The sequence below is a fragment of the Hemitrygon akajei genome, chromosome 10 (genome assembly GCF_048418815.1).
Source record: "Hemitrygon akajei chromosome 10, sHemAka1.3, whole genome shotgun sequence".
Taxonomy (NCBI): Eukaryota; Metazoa; Chordata; class Chondrichthyes; order Myliobatiformes; family Dasyatidae; genus Hemitrygon; species Hemitrygon akajei.
Window position 1 is genome coordinate 128,884,713 of NC_133133.1, and position 20,235 is coordinate 128,904,947.

A 20,235-nucleotide genomic window follows, 5' to 3' on the forward strand; every position below is an offset into this window, starting at 1 on the left:
CTGTACAGAGCAATACATAATAAAAAACTATAAATTACAACAAGAAATATTACATATAATTAAATGAAATAAGAAGGGCAAAAAAAGGGAAAAAAATTGTCTATGGGTTCATTGTCCATTCAGAAATCCGATGGCAGAGGGGAAGAAGCTGTTCCTAATACATTTGAGTGTGTGGCCTCAGGCCATTGTACCTCCTCCTTGATGGAAGTAATGAGAAGGGGGCATGTCATGGGTGATAGGGGCCCTTAGTGATGGATGCTGCCTTTTTGAGGCATCACCTTTTGAAGGTGTCCTCTGTGCTGGAGAGACTAGTGTCTACGGTGGAGCTGGCTGAGTCTACAACTTCCTGCAGCTTTTTCTGTTCCTGCGCAGTGGTCCCCCCATACCAGACGGTGATGCAACCATTTAGAATGCTCTCCAGTAAATTTCTACCAATGTACCATGGAGTCTTTGGTGTCCTATGAAATCTCCTCAAACTCCTAGTGAAATATAGCCAATGTTGGCAAGCATTCTTAATAGTCGTGTAACAGTGGTGAACTGTGTTGGCTCCACTAGTTCCACAGGTGATATGTTGGCGGTGGTTGGTCAGAGACTTCTGGTTGTAATCGCAAGGCATCGGGGTGCGAGTTTCGTGACTGCTGATCAGAAAATCAGTTATTGGCATGATCCTGAGCCACAAGACATCAACCCAGAAAAGCTTCAGACCCCTCACCCTTTAATACATCTCTACTTATGAGCTTCTACTGTTAAATAAGTTTCAGAGATACAGTAGCATTGTATTTTTCTGATGCTGCTAGAAGCAAAGAAACAATAAACAATAACCAACCCATGAGGGATTAACAAAAAACTCTAAGTAGATATTACGTGGGGAACTGGAGAGTTTAAACATGGAAAGCAAATGAAAAATTTGCATTCTTGCAAGAGTCTCACAACCTTAGGGTTTTCCAGAAGTCTTTATAGTGGAAATGGGCCCTTTAAAATTCCGTCCTTCACTTTGGGGGTAGAAACAATCCCCATCAATGTCTCTTTCAGTTTAATATTAAATATATTCAGTGAGGTGCCAGATAAAAGGTTATTTTAGACAAGATAATGACTCATGGTGCTGAGGGTCATATATCAGTATGCATTCCCCTCAGAGTTAACAGCTCAGTTGCTAACTTGAGAGCAACTATTCGGAAACTTGTATAAAAGATACGGTCACCGGTTTAAATCCCTACATAACAGCTTGGGGATTTCAATTAAGTTTATTAAATTGTCTAGAAGTATAAAACTGAAAGGTAGTTTCAGGAATATACAAGTCACAATGCTGTTATAAAACCTCATCTAATTTCCAGGGAAAGAGGTCTATTCACTTAAACACAACAGGCAGCATCTATAAAGAGAAATAAACAGTCAATGTTTTAGGACAAGACCCTCATTGGCCCAAAACAGCAACAGTTCATTCCTCACCACAGATGCTACCTGATTTGTTAGGTCTATTGGCTTTACTTGGATGGGTGTAAATGCACTTCCAACCGAAACAGACTGGATGACTTGTAACCATCTCTGTCACCTAACAAGTCATTCGGTTGTTATAAATCTGGATTAAAACACAATGAGAATAAAAGTAAACTGAAATAAGGCATCGTCATTTCAGACACAGGAAGTGGCACTCGGCAATAGCTGGGAACAGGATCAGGGACCAAATTTATTCACCATACTGTATATTTACATGTATTAGTGGTTTGCTATGGTGTATCAGCGTGACATGCAATAAAAATATTCAACAATTATAAGAATAAAAAATTAAATAAAAAATACACTGAGTTTAAAGTCTGGATATGGAATAAAATGTGGATAAATATATAAATACTGGCATGTATTCACAATGTAACCAGCGGTATAAAAACTGGTTTAAAGTGTTTACAATGTGGTGCAGTTGTAAGGGTAGATAGATAGAGCTGACTAGAATGGTTGATCAGATTAACGGCCTGGAGAAAGGAACTTTTAAGATGGCTTTAAGTTTTTGGTTTAATTGCCCTATAAACTGGCAAGGTGGTTAGTGTCTGCAATGTTTTTTTCCAGCTCACTTCTTTGTCCTGGACTCATACAAGTCCTGCAGTGATGGTAGGCTGCAGCCAATGACCTTTTCAGCTGACCTGACAGTCTGCTGTCGTTTCGTATATTACAAGAGGAGCTGCAGCACACCAGACAGCAATGTCTAATGTGACAGTGCTCTCTGTGATGGCAGTGTAGAATTACACCAGTATGTTCTGAGGAAGATGGAATTTTACCAGCTGCCACACAAAGCACATCCTCTGCTGAGCCTTCTCGTTAATGAAGGAGATAAGAGGTCCTGCAAAATAATCAGTGCCCCATTTTGGGGAGCTCTTCACAGGACCATCAAGGATGAAATGGGACCACGAAGACTCTGAGGATGCTGGAAATGTTGAGCAACACACCCAAAATGCTGGAGGAATTCAGCAATGTCTTTTCCTCATCCCTAGCAGTCAAAGTCTCAGGCTTCCCTACCACAATGCTAAAGTAGGTAATGTCCCACAAAAGAACATATAGGTAGGATATTGTGATCCTCAAGGAATGCTCAGGAACCCATAAAGTTTCATAGTATCAGATTCCCTCCTCCCTCCATTTTCTGCACATCTTTCCCTCCCCGCCCACTTTCTACTTTACGCAGGGATTGCTCCCTACACAACTCCCTTGTCCATTCATCCCTTCCCACTGATCTCCCTCCTGGCATTTATCCTTGCAAGTGGAACCTACCCCTACACCTCCTCCCTCACTACCATTCACTACCAAACAGTCCTTCCAGATGAGGCAACACTTCACCTGTGAGTCTGTTGGGGTCATCTACTGTACCCGGTGCTCCTGTTGTGGCCTCCTATATATCGGTGAGACCTGACGTAGATTGGGAGACCGCTTCACCCAGCACCTATACTCCATCTGCCAGAAGAAGCGGGATCTCCCAGTGGCCACCCATTTTAATTCCACTTCCCATTTCCATTCCCATATGTCAATCCATGGCCTCCTCCACTGTCACAATGAGGCCACACTCACATTGGAGGAACACCAACATATTCTGTCTCAGTAGCCTCCAACCTGATGGCATGAACATCGATTTCTCGAACTTCTGGTAATGCCCCCCCCCCCCCCACTTTCACCATTCCCCATCCCTTTTTCCTTCTCTCACCTTATCTTCTTGCCTGCCCATTGTCTCACTTGTTGCTCCTCCCCCTTTTCTTTCTTCCATGGCTTTCTGTCCTCTCCTATCAGATTCCCCCTTCTCCAGCCCTGTATCTCTTTCACCAACTTCCCAGCTCTTTACTTCACCCTTCCCTCCCAGTTTCACCTATCACTTTGTGTTTCTCTCATCCCTCCCCCCACCTTTTAAATCTACTCCTCATCTTTTTTTCCCTCCAGTCCTGCTGAAGGGTTTCGTCCAGAAAAGTTGACGGTATTCTTGTCCATAGATGCTGCCTGGCCTGTTGAGTTCCTCCAGCATTTTGTGCGTGTTGCTTGGATTTCCAGCAACTTCAGATTTTCTCTTGCTTGTGATAGTATCAGATTCATTTTTTATTACCCGAGTGCATGGAATGTGCTCCCGGGGGGGAGGGGGTGGTACAGGAAGATACATTAGGGACACTTAAAAGACTTTTAGGTAGGTACATGGATGAAAGAAAAAAATGGAGGGCTATGTGCAAGGGTATGGTTAAACTGAAGTTAGAATAGGTTCAAAGATGGTACAGCAGTGTAGGCCAAAGACCCTGTGCTTTGCTGTGCTGTTCTATGCACATCAAAACGTGCAGTGAAAGGTATCGTTTGCATTAACAACCAACACAACCTGAGTCTTGTGCTTCACAGCCCGCAAGTGAAACACAAGCAAAGAAGCCTCTTAAAAGCACAAGACTCTGCAGATGCCGGAAATCGTGAGTGACACACACAAAATGCTGGAGGAATTTAACAGGCCAGGTAGCATCTTCCAGGGGAATGAACAGCCGATGCTTGGGCTGAGACCTTTCATCATGACTGGAAAGGAAGTTGGGCAGAAGCCAGAATGAGTTGGTGGGGGGAGGGGGAAGGTGTACTTGGAGGCAGGTCTTAGGTGAGACCAGTTGAAGGAGAAAGTGGGGGGGGGGGGATGAAATAAGAAGCTGGGAAGTGATAGATGGAAGAGAGGAGATTCTTCCTCATCACTGATCCATGGTGATCCTTTAGGTTAACTGTACAGAATACACTCTGGATGGAGGACCTCAATACCCAACTGCAATTGTGACCACGTGCAACCACTACTAATCAGAAGATACAGGTGCTGGCATGCATCTGAGGAAGGTGGTGAGTGAGCAGACAGTGAAAGGGGAACCTTACTGACCCTGGCTTCAACCAGCCATCTGTCTCAGCTGCATCTGTCATAATAGGCAGATGTCCACGGTAACTTTGCCGTACCAGTGACCCGGGTTCATTTCCCTCTGCTGTCTATAAGGAATCTGTATGCTCTACCATGACTGCGAGGGTTTCCTCCCACAGTTGGTAGGTTAAATCGGTCAATGTAAATTGTCCCATGATTAGGCTAGGGTTTAATGGAGGGGGTTGTTGCTGGGCAGCACAGCTAAAAGGGCTGAAGGGCCTATTCAGGGCTGTATCTCAATAAATTAATAAAATAAATAGTCACCATGGAGACAAAGTCCTGTCTGTAAACAAGGGCACCCTCTATCAGAGACTGTGCCACTATCATGGCATTAAAAGGAAAGAGACTTGGAGCTGATCCTGAGCTCAAAACTAGGCACCTGTGAGGTGCTGACAGCCAGCCACAGCAGAACAATATACTAAGGCAACCTGTCACCTCGTACCATGAAGCACCCTTCATTCTACCTCTGCCACCGAGGTAAGGGGCCAGACCTGATTCAAGAGCTCAGCAGGTGAGCTTCAACAGGAGGCATGGACCCGAGGGGGATATCTGAGCCACGAGTGCCCTGAACAGTGAAAACAGCACCTTTCCCCCAAAATACCTAATCCCGCAACCCAAGGAGCAGATGATATAGAATAGAGAATGAGGCAGCACAGGAACAGGCCCTTCAGCTAACGATGCTGTACCAAATAATTAAGATGCCCTTAACTCCTGGTGGAGTCATCGGGGCGTCATCATGACAAGCTTTTTGCACCCATCTTTTGGCGATTGCTCATCATGTGGGAGACAGAGTTGCTAGCTCGACACTCAACCCAGCACAGATGGAAAGTGTGCGAGGGAGCCGGCTGGATTCAAACTCGGGACCTGTTGCCCCGAAGTCCAGCGCTGATGCCACTATACCACCAGCCGGCACCAAATAATTAAACTAGTAATGAAATGTCTAACTAAACTAATCCCTTCTGCCTACACAATATCCGTATTCATCCATTCTCTACACATCCACATGTTTATCTAAAAGCCTCTCAAACATCTATATCACACTTGTTCTCACCATCAAGCCTGGTAGTGCATTCCAGGCACCCAACCACTCTCTAGGTAAACTTTCTTTGAACTTACTACACCCCTCCCCCACCTTAAATGCATCTTCTGTAATTAGATGTTTTGGGAAAAACATACTGGCTGCCTACTCTATCATTGCATCTCATAATCTTCGAAACCTTTAACAGATCTTCCGTCAGCCTTGGCCACTACAGAGAAAACAACCCAAACTCCCAAAGTAGAACACCTCACACTTGACCAGACGAAATTTCATCTACCATTTCTCTGCCCTTGTCTGCAACAGATCTGTATTCTCCTGTATCCTTTGGCAATCTTCTACACTATCCACAACACCATTGAATATTGCATCATCGCAGTACGATAATGCACATTTGTGAATGGTGATGGACATCGAACAGCAGGCTTGAGACTGATAGATTGAGACTGATAAATGTTGGTCTTCATTGGACCTGGGTATCCTCACACAAGGATCACAGAATGTTAACATGAATTAGCAAGCATTAGGAACTTCTGGTAATGCCCCCCCCCTTCACCATTCCCCATCCCCTTTTCCCTCTCCCACCTCATCTCCTTGCTTGCCCATCGTCTCCCTCTGGTGCTCCTCTCCCTTTTTCTTCCTTCCATGGCCTTCTGTCCTTCCTGTCAGACTCCCCCTTCTCCACCCTGTATCTCTTTCGCCAATCAACTTCCTAGCTCTTTACTTCACCCCTCTCCCTTGCGGTTTCGCCTATCACCTTGTGTTTCTCTCTCCCCTTCCCCACCTTCTAAATCCATTCCTCATCTTTTTTTCCACTCCAGTCCTGCCGAAGAGTCTCGGCTTGAAACGTCCACTGTACTCTTTTGCATAGGTGCAGCCTGGCCTGCTGAGTCCCTCCAGCATTTTGTGTGTGTTGCTCAGTCTGGTACATGATCAGAGCTTCATTAATATCAAAACAAGCCTTCGCCTGAAGAGCTTACCTTTGCACTAATAGCTGAATGAAAAATGGATCAGACAGCAGAGCACACAGTGACTCGAGCAGCCGCAACGACTTGTGAATGAAGTGTTAATGTTTCTTCAGTTTCGTGCCAGGCTGCTGTCACGAGCAGCAAGTTTTACTGAGTCACACCAAAGGACCAGATGGCCCTCCCGCTCAACCAGGAGAGTCCTTACAAAGCAGCTACAACCTGAGGGCCTGCGGTTTACAATTGAAGATGAGGGAGCTGAGGGATGAGGAAAATCCCATTCTGTCAATACCGATGAAGGGTCTTGGACCAAAACATCGACTGTTTGCTCTTTTCCATTGATGCTGCCTGGCCTGCTGAGTTTCTCCAGCATTTTGTGTGTTACTTTGATTTCCAGCATCTGCAGATTTTCTCGTTTCCCATTCTGCTTCCCAGTTTAATCTCACTCCCCATGACATCCAAATGTGTTTGCAGAATCATTCCATCTTGAGGATTTATCAGAGGAGACCATTATATGAGGTGTATTCAGGGCAGAGATTTATAGCTTTCTGACTGGTACAAAAGTTATGGATGGCAGGAGAATGGGGTTGAGAAAAACACTCAGCTATGATAGAATGGCAGAGCACTCGATGGGCCGAAAGGCCAGATTTAGCTCCTATTGCATATCTTATGGTCTTATGATGTTCATACCATCCAACAAGAACTTCTGTGTCACAAACCATTTGGCCTATTTTAGCTCATAGCCTTGTGGGTTACTGCACATACACAGTTAGTCCACCACTGTCAAACACGATGAGGGCTTCTCATGGAGTCTGGGGAGATAAAACACAGAAACAGGCCCTTCAGACCACTAAGTCCACACTGATCACTAACCACCCATTCACACCAATATATACATTTTTAAATTCACACCAACTCACCCCAAATTCTACCATTTACCCTAGGGGAAGTTTACGGCGGCCAATTAGCCCATGAATCCATACACTTGCAATATGGGAGGGAGTCAGAGCATTCAGAAGAAACGCACGCCACCACAGAGAAGATACTCATGCGCAAACGTGAGTGGTCAGGATTGAACCTGAGAAGAGAATGCAAAGAGGGCATGTCCTGGGTGGTAACGACGATGCCACCTTTTTGAACTTTTCCTCAGTGCTGGGAAGGTCAGGATCAAACGTGGGTCTGTGGAGCTGTGACGGAGGGTTCTCCTGGCCTCATCACTGTGTCGCCTCCTTCCATCTACCCAGTGAGTTCCTTTCTAGAACAGGAACAGGGGTCGGTCACTCAATCCCCTGAGGTTACTCCACCGTTCCTACGAATCTGATCAGACCTCATCTCTGCTTGCTCTTCCATTCCACTCTCCTACAGAGCTGCAATCTATTTCACTCTTGAACACATTCAGCGATGTTGTCAGCGTAGCATGCTTCCAACTCCAATTTCAAAGATTCGCCGCTGCCTAAGAGAGAAAGTTCCTTGGTTCTAGAGTTACTGGCCTCCCCCACTGCAGCTCAGCACCACCACGGTCGAGCACCTGGAACCTGATACTTCAATGAGATCCCCTCTTATTCCTCTGAAGTCCAGTAATGAGGGGACCCTTGCCTGTTAGCCACTCCTCACAAGTCAGTTCCTTTCAATTCACGTGTCAAACTAGCAAAGCTCCACTGCATTGCTTTCAGTGCTAATGTATCCCTCCTTAAATATGGAGAACAAACACAATACACCGTGTACGTTTGAAGTTTTCGTACTCCATTTCTATGCCAATTACTTGCCTAATATCTGGGTCCATTCTTCAGTCTCTTTCCAGTCAAACAGCACCGTGTTTACTTTTCTTCCAAACAAAGTGGATAACCTCACATTAGTTATTGAGGTACAACATGGACTACACCCTTCCAGCCCTTCGACCTGCACTGCCCAGTAACTCCCAGTTTAACCCTAGCTTAATCACAGGACAATTTACAATGGCCAATTCACCTACCAACCAGTATGTCTTTGAACTGTGGGAGGAAACTGGTGCACCCCGCGAAACCCATGTGGTCACGGGATTACGTGCGCACTCCTCACAGACATTGCATCTGCCAAAATTTTGCCTATTTGCTTGGCCTAGCCCTTGAGGCAGTAGGGTAATGTGGTGGCAAGTGTGACACCATTACTGCAACAGTGGCCTGGGTTCAAGTCCCGCTACTGTCTATAAGGAGCTATACGCTCTCCTCACGACCACGAAAGTTCCCTCCAGCTGCTCCAGTTTCCTCCCACATTCCAAAGATGTACAGTCAGGATTCGGAATAGTGATTTCTGGGAATGCAGGTGTCCCTCACTTTACGAATGTTCGCTTTACGCCACTTTGCTTTTACAAAAGGCCTACATTAGTAACCGGTTTTTGCTTTACAAAGAGGATTTTCACTTTTATAAAAAATTTTCCCATATAAATGAATGGTTCTTCACTTTACGCCATTCCGGCTTAAGAAAGGGTTCATAGGAACGCTCTACCTTTGTAAAGGGGGGGGGGGGGAAATACCTGTGTTATGTTGCTGCCAGAAACATAGTGACACTTGTACAACACAGGACAATCTTCGCTGATTTGATTTGATGCAAGCGATGCATTTCATTGCAAGTTTCAATGCTCATCTGACAAACAAAACTAATCTTTATCTCTCCTCATAAATAAACCTTGCCAAGCTCCTCTTACAGTAATATTCCTTTGCTTCTGTATTTCTGGTGAGCAGACCTTCACTGTGCTCTAGTTATACACTGTTTATCAGTCCTGTTTATGTATATCTTTTCATAAATTAGAAAGCACTTTTCCTGTAAATGCCTGCAAGAAAATTAATCTAAAGGTATTACAAATTGGGTACCTCTTATGCGAAATCCTTCGGGCCCAGAGGTTTTTGGATTTTGGGATACGTAATGAGATAGCTTGGGATCACCTTCATTTTCGACTCTAAATTTATGTGCCATGGTCTTTGTCTTACATTTGTTCATCACATATATGTACTTAACAGTAATGAGAATACAATATAATGTGTGCAGGCTAACAAAAACAGCACAGCAGCATTGGCAGAATACCTGAATCAGCTGTTGAACAACAACAACAAACAGCAGGCCTTCGGTCTCCACCTACGATGCCATGTTTTGATTAAAAGCTTGCAGTACACTATTTGTATTTTACTCTTTATTTAGATTTTATGTAAGGTATAACAACAATCATCATTGTAGACTCGCTCTGGTGTTAGATTTTCATCAGCGATTATCTTCACAAACTCATCAATGAGTTTCTCTGCTGCTTCATGATCAGCAGAGGCTATATCTTGAACATTTTTAAATCTTTAAAAATTTAATGTCGTGCCTTTTCTTAAAGCCTGCTGAATATTCACAATTACCTTCAATTTTCAGTGCATCATGATAGATCTTTGCTTGTTTCATGATCAGCATACTGGCACTCCAAAACTGGCCAATTCATTCTTTCAATATACAATCAAGATCTTCATTTTCCGCTTTATTCAGTATTTTTCCATTTTCATTAACTTCTGTTCATCGCATATATAAAGTCACCTCTCAGAGCTGTCTGTGACGCACAGAGTCCTGAGCAAGGCCTGGGAACCTTCCCAGTACCTTGTGGAATTTTTCCATTTGTCATGTCAGCACTCAAAATAATTTGAGATTTTGGAACTCCAGATAAAGGGTACTCAACTTTGTACAAGCCGAGTATGACCGCCTACATCATGTTTGACTGGTAAAGCCATTTATTCCACAAGACTTCTTAACAACCTTGTCATCAGACACTTGTAACACACTCCAGGATAGTTTGGTTTCTTACCCTTCCATTTGTTGTGTGTTTCCTTGCCTTAATCTTATCCTTCACTTCTCCAGACAGAATAGAATTTGCTGATTTTCTGATTGTCAAGTAACCTCCCTGCAGTTTTCACCGTTCCCCAGCACGATCACACATACACCCAAATTCCTGAAAGTTTCTTAATCAGACCCTCCACATTTACAGATGAATCATTTAAATGCATTCAAAAGGCAAGAGGCCTAGCACTGAGTCACACATAGATTCTCATTACAAGCAACCGGCCAGAAAATCACCCATCAACCTTTGCTTCACATACACTCAGCCAATTCCATACACACTTTCTCACCTTGCCCCAGACCCCATGAGTTTCTGCCTTTAAACCTCCATGTGAGTCTTTGTCAAAAGCTTTCCTAAAATCCAGATAGATGACACCTAATTATTTGCCCTTACTGGCCTTGTTTTCGCCTCCAAAACTTCAGTCAGATATGGCTTCCCACTAACGGACCTACAGTATGCTCCCTGTTCTTGATTAATTTGCTTTCGCAAAGATGATTTAAACTGTCCCTCATTAATTTTTCCAATAATTTGTTACTTTAAATGACTTCAATGTTTATGTCCATATTCCCTTGCCTGCAAATCATCCAAGATATTTATTAATCTTACAGTAAATACTTCATTCCTTATATCAATTACACGTTTACTCTCCCCTCATTCCCATTTATGTCTCAGAGACCTGCTGAAGGATTTTAACTATATAATTTGCATTGTTTACATATTTTTGCAAGATCTCTTCTTAAATACCTAGAAATAGAAAATAGGAGAGGATAATTTACCCTTTAGACCCCATTTCATCATTTCACATGATCATAGAAGGTTTAATATCTTAATACTATATTCCTACTGTCTTCCCAGAGCGCTTGATGGCTGGTGCTTCCAGAAACACATTCTGGGGTGCAAAAAATTGTGTTTTGTCTTTTCTTGATGCTGTCAGCTTTTTGCTTCTCCAGGAAGAAAATAGCTCATTTACCCTTTCCATTGCCATGCCATTATCTCCCACTTTTGTACTTTGTAAAGTTTCCAACTCTGCTTAAAAGCTGGTAATCATTAGGTACCAGCTTAGTCTCTTAGTCTCAGGAAATAAAGACACACCGTGCCTATTTTTGGCCTTTCAGTCATTTAAAGTACTAAACAACAGAAATAGGACGCCGACTATTGCAGACCTGAACAATGACAAATGTTTACAAGCTGCCCTGCATCTAAAACCTCATGAGATAGATTGCACAACATGCCAGGCGTGACAACACAACGATTTAAGGAAATTTGTAACAAAAATCACTGACAAAGGAGAAGGAGAAAAGTTACGAAGTTGTTACGCTGTGCTGGAAGTTAATGTAACAATGACTTTCAAAAAATAATTAGATAAATAATTGAAACAAAAAAGTAATGTTTCATATGCTGACAGTTCTGGCCATGATTGCAAGAAACTGCAGAGTTGTGGACACAGCTCAGCACATGGTGGGAAGCAGCCTCAGTAAAGCAGCCAGAATAATCAAAGATCTCACCCACCCCAGTCATTCACTCTTAGCCCAATGGACAGAAGACGCAAAAGTCTGAAAGCATAGCCTCTATCCCATTGTTATAAGTCTATTGAATCTTGGTCACCCAGAATGATAAGATGGACTCTTGATGGATCATGTTATGGCCTTGCACCTTATTGTCTGCAACCTGCTGAAGAGTCCCGATGAAGGGTCTCGGCCCAAAACATTGACTGTTGATTCTGTTCCATAGATGCTGCCCGACCTGCTGAGTTCCTCCAGCATTTTGTGTCTCAAGTCAAGTCTATTGTCATTTCGACCATAAACTGCTGGTACAGTACACAGTAAAAACGAAACAACATTCCTCCAGGACACTGGTGCTACGTGAAACAACACAAAACTACACTAGACTATGAGACAGCACAAGGCTACACTAGACTATGTAAAAACATAAAAACTGCACTAGTCAACGGACCTGCACAGAACTCCATAAAGTGCACAAAACAATGCAGGGCAGTACAATAATTAATAAACAAGACAATAGGCATAGTAGAGGACAAATTACAATATAATAATAAATGACATAGATGTCAGTCTAGTCTGAGTATTGAGGAGTCTGATGTCAGTTACTCTGCATTCTATTGTTGTTTTCCCCTGTAGAACCTTAATGGACCGAAATCAAAGTTCAAAAGTTCAAAGTAATTTATTATCGACATATTGTATAAATTACACAACCTTGAGATTTGTCTGCTTACAGGCAGCCCACGAAGCAAGAAACCCGAAAGAACCCTGTTAACAGAAGACCAGCACCCAATGCGCAGAGAGAGAGAAAAGAGCACACAAACCATACAAACAATAAATGTAAGCAACGGCGTACAGAATGAAAAAGAGTGCACAGTCGTGAAGCTCGCAGACATGCAGCAGTCAGAGCAGAACTGGCCCGACCCTCGCCTCTGATCCCAACACCCTCCCTTTTCAGTCCATCTGGCCTGGTGCTTAAATTGGCCCAACACAGGGTCGTCCCCCACACTAGGACCTGGGACCGTATAGGTGGTATGCAAAACAGTTTTTCACTTTACCTCAGTCTAGGTGAGATTAATATACTCAGTTCAATTCACCACGATGGGCAAAGTGCAAAGCAATCGGGATAACTGGATACAAATAATTGGAACAGGTACAGTGGATCAAATGAGATTCTGCAGATGCTGGAGGAACTCAGCAAGCCAGGCAGCATCTACAAAGGGGAATAAACAGTTGGTGCTTTGTGCTGAGAGCTTTCAGAGTTGAAATGGATTAAGTGGTGACTGCATTGTTTTATCACTCGAGCCACCCAACAGAAACACATCTTCACCGCGTTCGTCCTCACATCACCATGGGAAGAAAGGATGAATTTTCCACACCACCACACTTAGAAAACAACAGCTGCATCAGGAACAGACATTATGATTTACAAATGCGATTAACAAATAGATTTCATACAAGCTGCCTCCAGTCTCTGTGTGGGTTACATCAGAAGCGATTGCATCTCTCTGTAACTGGCATTTTTCCTGCCACCACGGTTTGTTTCTGCATACCTTATAAACTAAAAGCCATCAGGCTTCAAGGAGAGTTGCCAGTGTGTAGACTACAGGACTGGAGCTGAGGAAATCACAGTTAGCTCTCTTATTAATTACAGGTTGGAGACACCAAGGACAAGCCTGATACTTACAGTCTGTCCTTAATTGCCCCTGTGAAGAGAGTCAGAGAGAACTACAGCACAAGCATGGGTCCTTTGGGCAATCTAGTCCATGCCGGCCTAGTTTTCTGCCTAGTCCCATCTAACTGTAGCCCTCATTGGGATGGGAAAGGAAGGGGGCAGAAGCCAGAATAAGAAGGTGGGGTGAAGGGAAGGAGTACAAGCTGGCAGGTGATAGGTGAGACCAGATGAGAGGGGTGAAGGAAAAAGCTGGGAGGGGATAGGTGGAAGAAGTAAAGGGCTGAAGAAAAAGGAATCTAACAGGAGAGGATAGTAGACAGTGGAATGAAGGGAAGGAGGCAAGAAAACCAGAGGGAGGTGATAAGCAAGCCATGAGGGTTGGAGAGCAGAAGAGAAGGGGTGAGATAGCCGCCAGGATGCTAAGAGAAGGAACAGGGGAGTGTGGTCAGGTCGGAGACTACCAAGAGAGAAAATGAAAAGCTGCTTCTCCAACCAATATCTGGCCTCATCATGGGTGCAGAGGAGGTCATGGACATGTTGGTATGAGAAGGGGAAGTGGAATTGAAATGGGTGGCCACTAGGAGTTCCTGCTGTTGCATCAGACAGAACAAAAGGTGCTAGGTACTAGTATCCTATCTATATTCAAAACCCAGCCAAGAGTCCGCTTGATGTGTCACAGTAGGATCAGCTGGTGTACAGCACTGCTCTGCATTGTCTTTTGGGAGACACTCCTGTGGTGAACTAGATATACCTGTCTGACTGCTCCTGTGGCTCCTCCCAAGACCCTGCTGACTACCCCTGTGGCTCCTCCCACAGACCCCTGTATAAAGGCGACTGTGGCCTGCTGCTCTCCCTCATTTTCCCCAGGATGTAGTGTTGTTCTTCAGTCAATAAAAGCCGATATCTCACTACCTAAGTCTCGGCGTGAGTTATTGATGGTGCATCAACTCCATTAAAATTCCTATTACAGGAATTGCCGGCTGGAGTAGACCTCCGCATATGATCCATGGCTAATCTCTGCCATAATTCCACTGCCTAACAATATAGTAGCTGCAGTTCTGACATTTGCAATTGATTTCCAACAGCTGATGTGCTTTGTGTGGAGGTATGCTTCCCAATGTCATCTTTCAAAAACTTGATTTTAATGTTGAGGTTTGCCCTTGTTTTCATAAAACATTGCAGCAGCATACTGGCCCTTTGGCCCACGATCCTTTAATCCAAGATCAATCGAACCCTTCCCTCGCAGGTAGCCCTCCATTTTCCTTTCACCCATGTGCCCAAGAGTCTCTCAAACGTCCCCAACGTATCTGCCTCAACCAGCAGCCCCACTCAATGTGTTCTACGCACTATCCACTCTCTGTGTGAAAAAAGGAATTAGGAATATGTACAGAATTAATGAAGACAATTGGGAAGGATTATTCTTCCAGTGGGAGAGTACAGAACAAGATGAGGCATAGATAGAGTGCATAGCCAGTGCCTCCCCCCCCCCAAAGAAAAACTACATCTGATACCTCCCCTATACTTTCATCCAAACACCTTAAAGTTATGGCCCCTCATTTCCACTGTGGGGAAAAAGGCTGTGCACTCTATCTATACCTCATCATCTTTTTCTGTACTCTCCCACCAGAAGAATAATCCCTCCCAATCATCTTCATTAGTCCTTGTGTATTATATGCCATGTGTCCAACTGAAGGGCATCTGGGCCTTTCAGAGGCACGTCAGTGGCAGTGTGTCACATCCACAGCGTAGAGTCTTTCTCTGTGGGTGCAGCTTTTTTGCAAGATGCAGTTTCACAGCATAAATTCCATGCCATATATGGCCACGTCTGTGTTAGTAGCTTCAGTAGGAGGACACTGTCACTGAGAAAAAAGCAGCACCATCAACAAATAATTGGTTATAAAAAAAATCTGATTTTTTTTTTTTTTTTTTTTTAAACACAAGAAGCATGCAATGCATAAATGTCAGAGCTCTTCACGATGGAAAGGCAGATCGCTTATTATATGCATTATTTTATATCTTGCTAAGGGCAGAACTGTTTTAACTGATGGTTTGCGTTCTGACTCATTCAAGGATAATAATTAAACCACCAGGCTGTGTGATATTTTGACTAGTTTTAGAAGAAATCCTATATGATTGAAGCAAAGGCAACCTACCTTGCCTTGTCCCCATTCTGCAGGGGTTTAACACAAGTGACCACACCACACTCCTCTAACCTGCGTCCAGCTGTGTCGCACAGGTTCGCTTGGCATTTTCATCCATGCGGAGAATAAGCAGCAGTGGCTACACTTCCCACACTTGAACCATCATCTGCAGTGCCCCTTAAAGGTCAAGCCTCAGTTCCACACTACTTCCCACCTGCAGTCATGGAATTACAGAACACTACAGGACAGAAACAGGCCCTTCAACCCATCTAGTCCATGCCTAACCTCATCAATCTGCCCCCCGAACTATAGCCCTCCATACCCCTCTCATCCATGAAGTTAGCCAAACTTCTTTCACATTGAAATCAAACCCACATCCACCACTTCCACTGGCCGCTCGTTCTACGCTCTCACCACCCTTTGAGTGAAGCGGTTCCCCCTCAATGTTCCTCTTAAACATTTAATCCTTCACCCTTAACCCGTGACTTGTGGGCTCTTCAATGCCAGCATCATCTGGAAATAGTGTTGGCCATGCACGTAGGCTGATATCTTTTCATAGAATCACATGGTACAGAAACAAGCCCTTCAGCCCACCTCATCTATTCTGACCATCAAGTCCTCATCTACAATAATAAGCAGCACTTAGCATCTATATCCCAATAACACATACTCATCTAACTACTTAAATGTCACCAGCCACTCAGGCACAAAAACTGTTGCTCCCTCTAAACTTGCAGGACTACAAAACAGGAGCTACTGCGTCCAATCCCACCAATTTCTGTGGCTCCTTCCCCCTTCCTTTCCAGTCCTGATGAAGGGTCTCAGCCTGAAATGTCGGCTGTTTATTCCTCTCCACAGACGCTGCCTGACTTGCTGAGTTCCTTCAGCACTTTGTGTGTTGCTCTGTTGCTTCACCCTGAATTGCTTCTGCCTCCATGCCAGCTGTTGGAAACTAAATCAGACTGCTTGCATCACTGCTACTGTCTTTGACCCAAGGTGAACTCTGGCTGTAGGTTGTGCTACAACACAGATTTCATGGTATTATTAACCAGTTCCACTCTCACCCAGATCAGCTGCTGCTTCTGAAACACTGACCCATGCTTTGGTTACCTTGAGACCAGATTAACTGACACCATCCTAATCTGCTGTAGACGCCAAAACTCTACACCTCTTTCCTCTGTTTAAAATGCAGATCAGTTTCCACTTCGCTCTGTGGACTTGTTCCTCCCCGCTCCCCTCCTTCCCCCCTTCAGGTTGAGGAATATCTGCAATGCACTGTACATGTTGATGCAAATATCTAATCAGCCAATCATATTGCAACATTTCAATGCATAAAAGCACACAGACATGGTCAAAAGGTTCAGTTGTTGTTCAGACCAAACATCAGAATGGGGAAGAAATGTGATCTAAGTGACTTTAACCGTGGGATGATTGTTGGTGCCAGATGGGGTGGCTTAAGTATTACAGAAACTGCTGACCTCCTGGGATTTTCACACACAATAGTCTCTAGAGCTTACAGAGAATGGTTCAAAAGCAAAATCCAGTGAGCAGCAGTTCTGTGGGTGAAAACATCTTGTTAATCAGAGAGATCAGAGGAGTATGGCCAGACATTCAAGCTGACAGGAAGGTGACAGTGACTCAAGTAACAGTGTTACAAGAGTGGTGTGCAGAATTCTGAATGCAAAACATGTCAAACCTTGAAGTGGCTGGGCTTCAGCAACAGAAGGTACAAGAGGTACCTAATAAAGTGGCCACTAAGTGTATATGCTGGCTTCTTATTCAGCTGGATTTGGTCTTCAGTTTCTAATACTGGATGTTCTGGAACCTCTTTCATAAACTTTCTTACTTCCTTTTCCTACAAGATGTTCCTTAAAACTTTCTTCTCTGACCAAACATTTGGGAATCTACCCTTAAAGATCTATTTGGTTTGAAACTGTTTTTCTGGAGCTTTGATGTGGAGAGGATGTTTCCATTAGTAGGAAGGTCTAGGATCTGAGGGCAGTCACAGAGTTAAGGGATGTCCCTTTACAAATTAGATGAGGGATTACATGAGGCAGAAGCTAATATCTATTGCTACAGAGGGTGGTGCAAGCCAAATTATTGGGCATATTTAAGATGAATACAGTAGTTTCTTGATTGGAAAGATGGGTTAAAGATTAAAGAATACAGAATACAATTGGGGTTGGGGAAAAACAGCTATGATTGACCAAGGGAAAATGATCATAAGGCCATAAGATAGAGGAGCAGAATTAGGCCATTCAGCCCATTGAATCCGCTTTTCCATCCCATCACAGATGATTTATTCCTATCAACCCTATTCTCCTGCCTTTTTCCGTTACTGTTGACCCCCTTACTAATCAAAAACTTAGTGACATCCACTGTAAATAAACCCAATGACTTGGCCTCCACAGATGCTGTGGCAATGGTCCATGAATTCCACAGATCCACCACCCTCTGGCTAAAGAAATTCCCTCTCACCTCTGTTCTAAGGGGACGTCCTACTACCCTGAAGCTGCTTTCTATGGTCCTGGATTCCCCCCACTATAGCATAACATTCTCTCCTAGTCCATCCCATTTCAACCTCTCAATATTTGATAGGTTTCCATGAGATGCCCCTCATTCTTCTAAACTCCAGCAAGGACAGACCCAAAGCCATCAAACACTCCTCAGACATTAACCCCTTCATTCCTGGAATCGTTCTTGACAGCCTTCTCTTGACTCTCTCCAATCCCACCACATCCTTTTTTAGATAATGGGCCCAAACTTGCACACAACACTCCAAGTGTGATCAAACCAATGTCTTATAAAGCCTCGGGATTATATCCTTGCTTTTCTATTCTAGTCCTCTCAAAATGAATGCTAAATTGAATGGCAAAGCAAACTTGATGGGCTAAAACCTGATTCTGATCTTTTATCTTATGTTCTATGGTCTTTTGGGGGTATCTTCATTGCTTAAAGGTATTGGACCAAATACTTAGTCTTTGCTTTCTGCATTACATAACCTTCACAAAACAGAGAGTACTTTATATTTATTTCTGATTCTCTTCCTCTCTCACTCATCATGTGACTTTTGCTGGCAGTCTGCTGGAACTCTGTCAGAGACCACTGCACATTGGGGACCTGTTCAGACAGCCAACGCCAACAAACTATTGAACAGTAGGGCGGGCAGGATGTCACAAAGCACATCTCCCTTCAGCAGCTCGATTGCATTCTCCTAGCCCCTTACACCAACTCTTGCACTCGTCGCAGCTGCATATTTAACAGGTCAATAGAAGACTTCTTGATGTACAGGGCTAAAAAAAACAAAATTAGAATTAACCAATGGCTCGGTGAGCTTTCTTCCCCCAACTGTTTTCACTTGAGTTTTCATGCGACGATATGTCGCGCAAGGGCAGAATTGTCAATGGACTCAAATATCAACAGAAAAATGCAGCTGTGACTAGCAGGTTAAGCACTGACACTGCCTGTTGATAACAGAAGGCTCAGCAAGTCTGCAGTGTGTAGCAACCCCCTATCCTCAGCTGCACCGCACACTACCTCAAATTACACCGGCCAGGAGATATTCCTGGGACCCTCACCCTCTTACAGCCTGTAGCGAAAGGACAAAGCCAACGAAATCCGGCAAGAGGGTCCCAACAACCGAGGGGGGCACTCAATATTTACCACTCGCCGGTTATTTGATGTACTGCAGCTCTGTAGAATGGGCAAATTCGCCAGCAACGTTTATCGCCCTACTATGTAAACAAGCAACACCGTCAGGGTTGTACAATGCCGAAAAGAACACGGTTGGGGAATGGAGGTTCAGCAGGCAAACTTACAACACAGTCTATCTAAGCAACACACATCTTAAAAAAAATCTGCTACACGAATGTCAATTGTAAAATAGGCAGTGCATGTTCAGCGTCTACAGATTACCTTGAGCCGGGGGATGTTGCTTTGCACTGACATTGGGTTGAGCTGATTTTACCTCCCCACTCAGGGTTAGACCAGAGCCCGGGGTTCAGAGACCACGGTGTTGACCCACCTATACGACGTCTGTTTTCTGATGCCCAGCTCGCTCAGCTGCTGCTCCAGGCTCTGCGATCCGCTCAGCGACGGCAGCAAGGAGCTGTGTCCGGGATCCGGCGCCTCCCGTCCCGCCGCGCCCGCTACTGCATCCCGCTGGCCCACTCCCATCCCCATCCCGAGTCCCAGCCCGACAGCAGCGGCCGGCGACCCCGCCGCACCGCTGCGCTCCATCACGCCTGGCCGCGGCGCTCGGTCGAAGGGGAGCGGCGATCGCCGCTGCGGGGTGGGAGCGGGCAGAGCGGCCGCGGGCGGCGCAGCCTCCATCACGGCCGGCGCGGGATTGTGGGAAGATCCGTGCCCCTCCTTCGGGGAGTGGGGGGGGGGGGGGGGTGGAGGGAGGAACCGAGACCAAACCGGGAGCTGAGGTACTCGGGGCAAAATCCAAAGCGGGGTCCAGAAAAGCGGACCACACCTAAGCCCGGACTGGACCTGCTGCCGAAGGGAACAGAATCACAACTGGACCCAGAGCAAAAAGAAACAGGACCACAACTGGACCTGAAGCAAAGGGAGTGGGACTACAACTGGACCCAGGGCAAAAACGGGAGCGGGGCTACTACTGAATCCAGAGTAAAAGCAGAAGCTGCATCAGGTGCCAACGTGGGAGA

General features: G+C 44.7%; 1 protein-coding gene across 4 annotated transcripts in view; it reads right to left on the reverse strand.

Moving 5' to 3' along the window:
* dgki (diacylglycerol kinase, iota) overlaps positions 1-19,932 on the reverse strand; it is a 233,394-nt gene extending 213,462 nt beyond the window's left edge. For all 4 annotated transcript variants that reach the window (XM_073058951.1, XM_073058953.1, XM_073058952.1 and 1 more), the window contains exon 1: positions 19,587-19,932. In XM_073058951.1, coding sequence (XP_072915052.1) covers positions 19,587-19,894 — 308 coding nt within the window. In that variant the 5' untranslated portion in view covers positions 19,895-19,932. The remainder of the gene's footprint in view (positions 1-19,586) is intronic.
* Between the last annotated feature and the right edge of the window lie 303 nt (positions 19,933-20,235).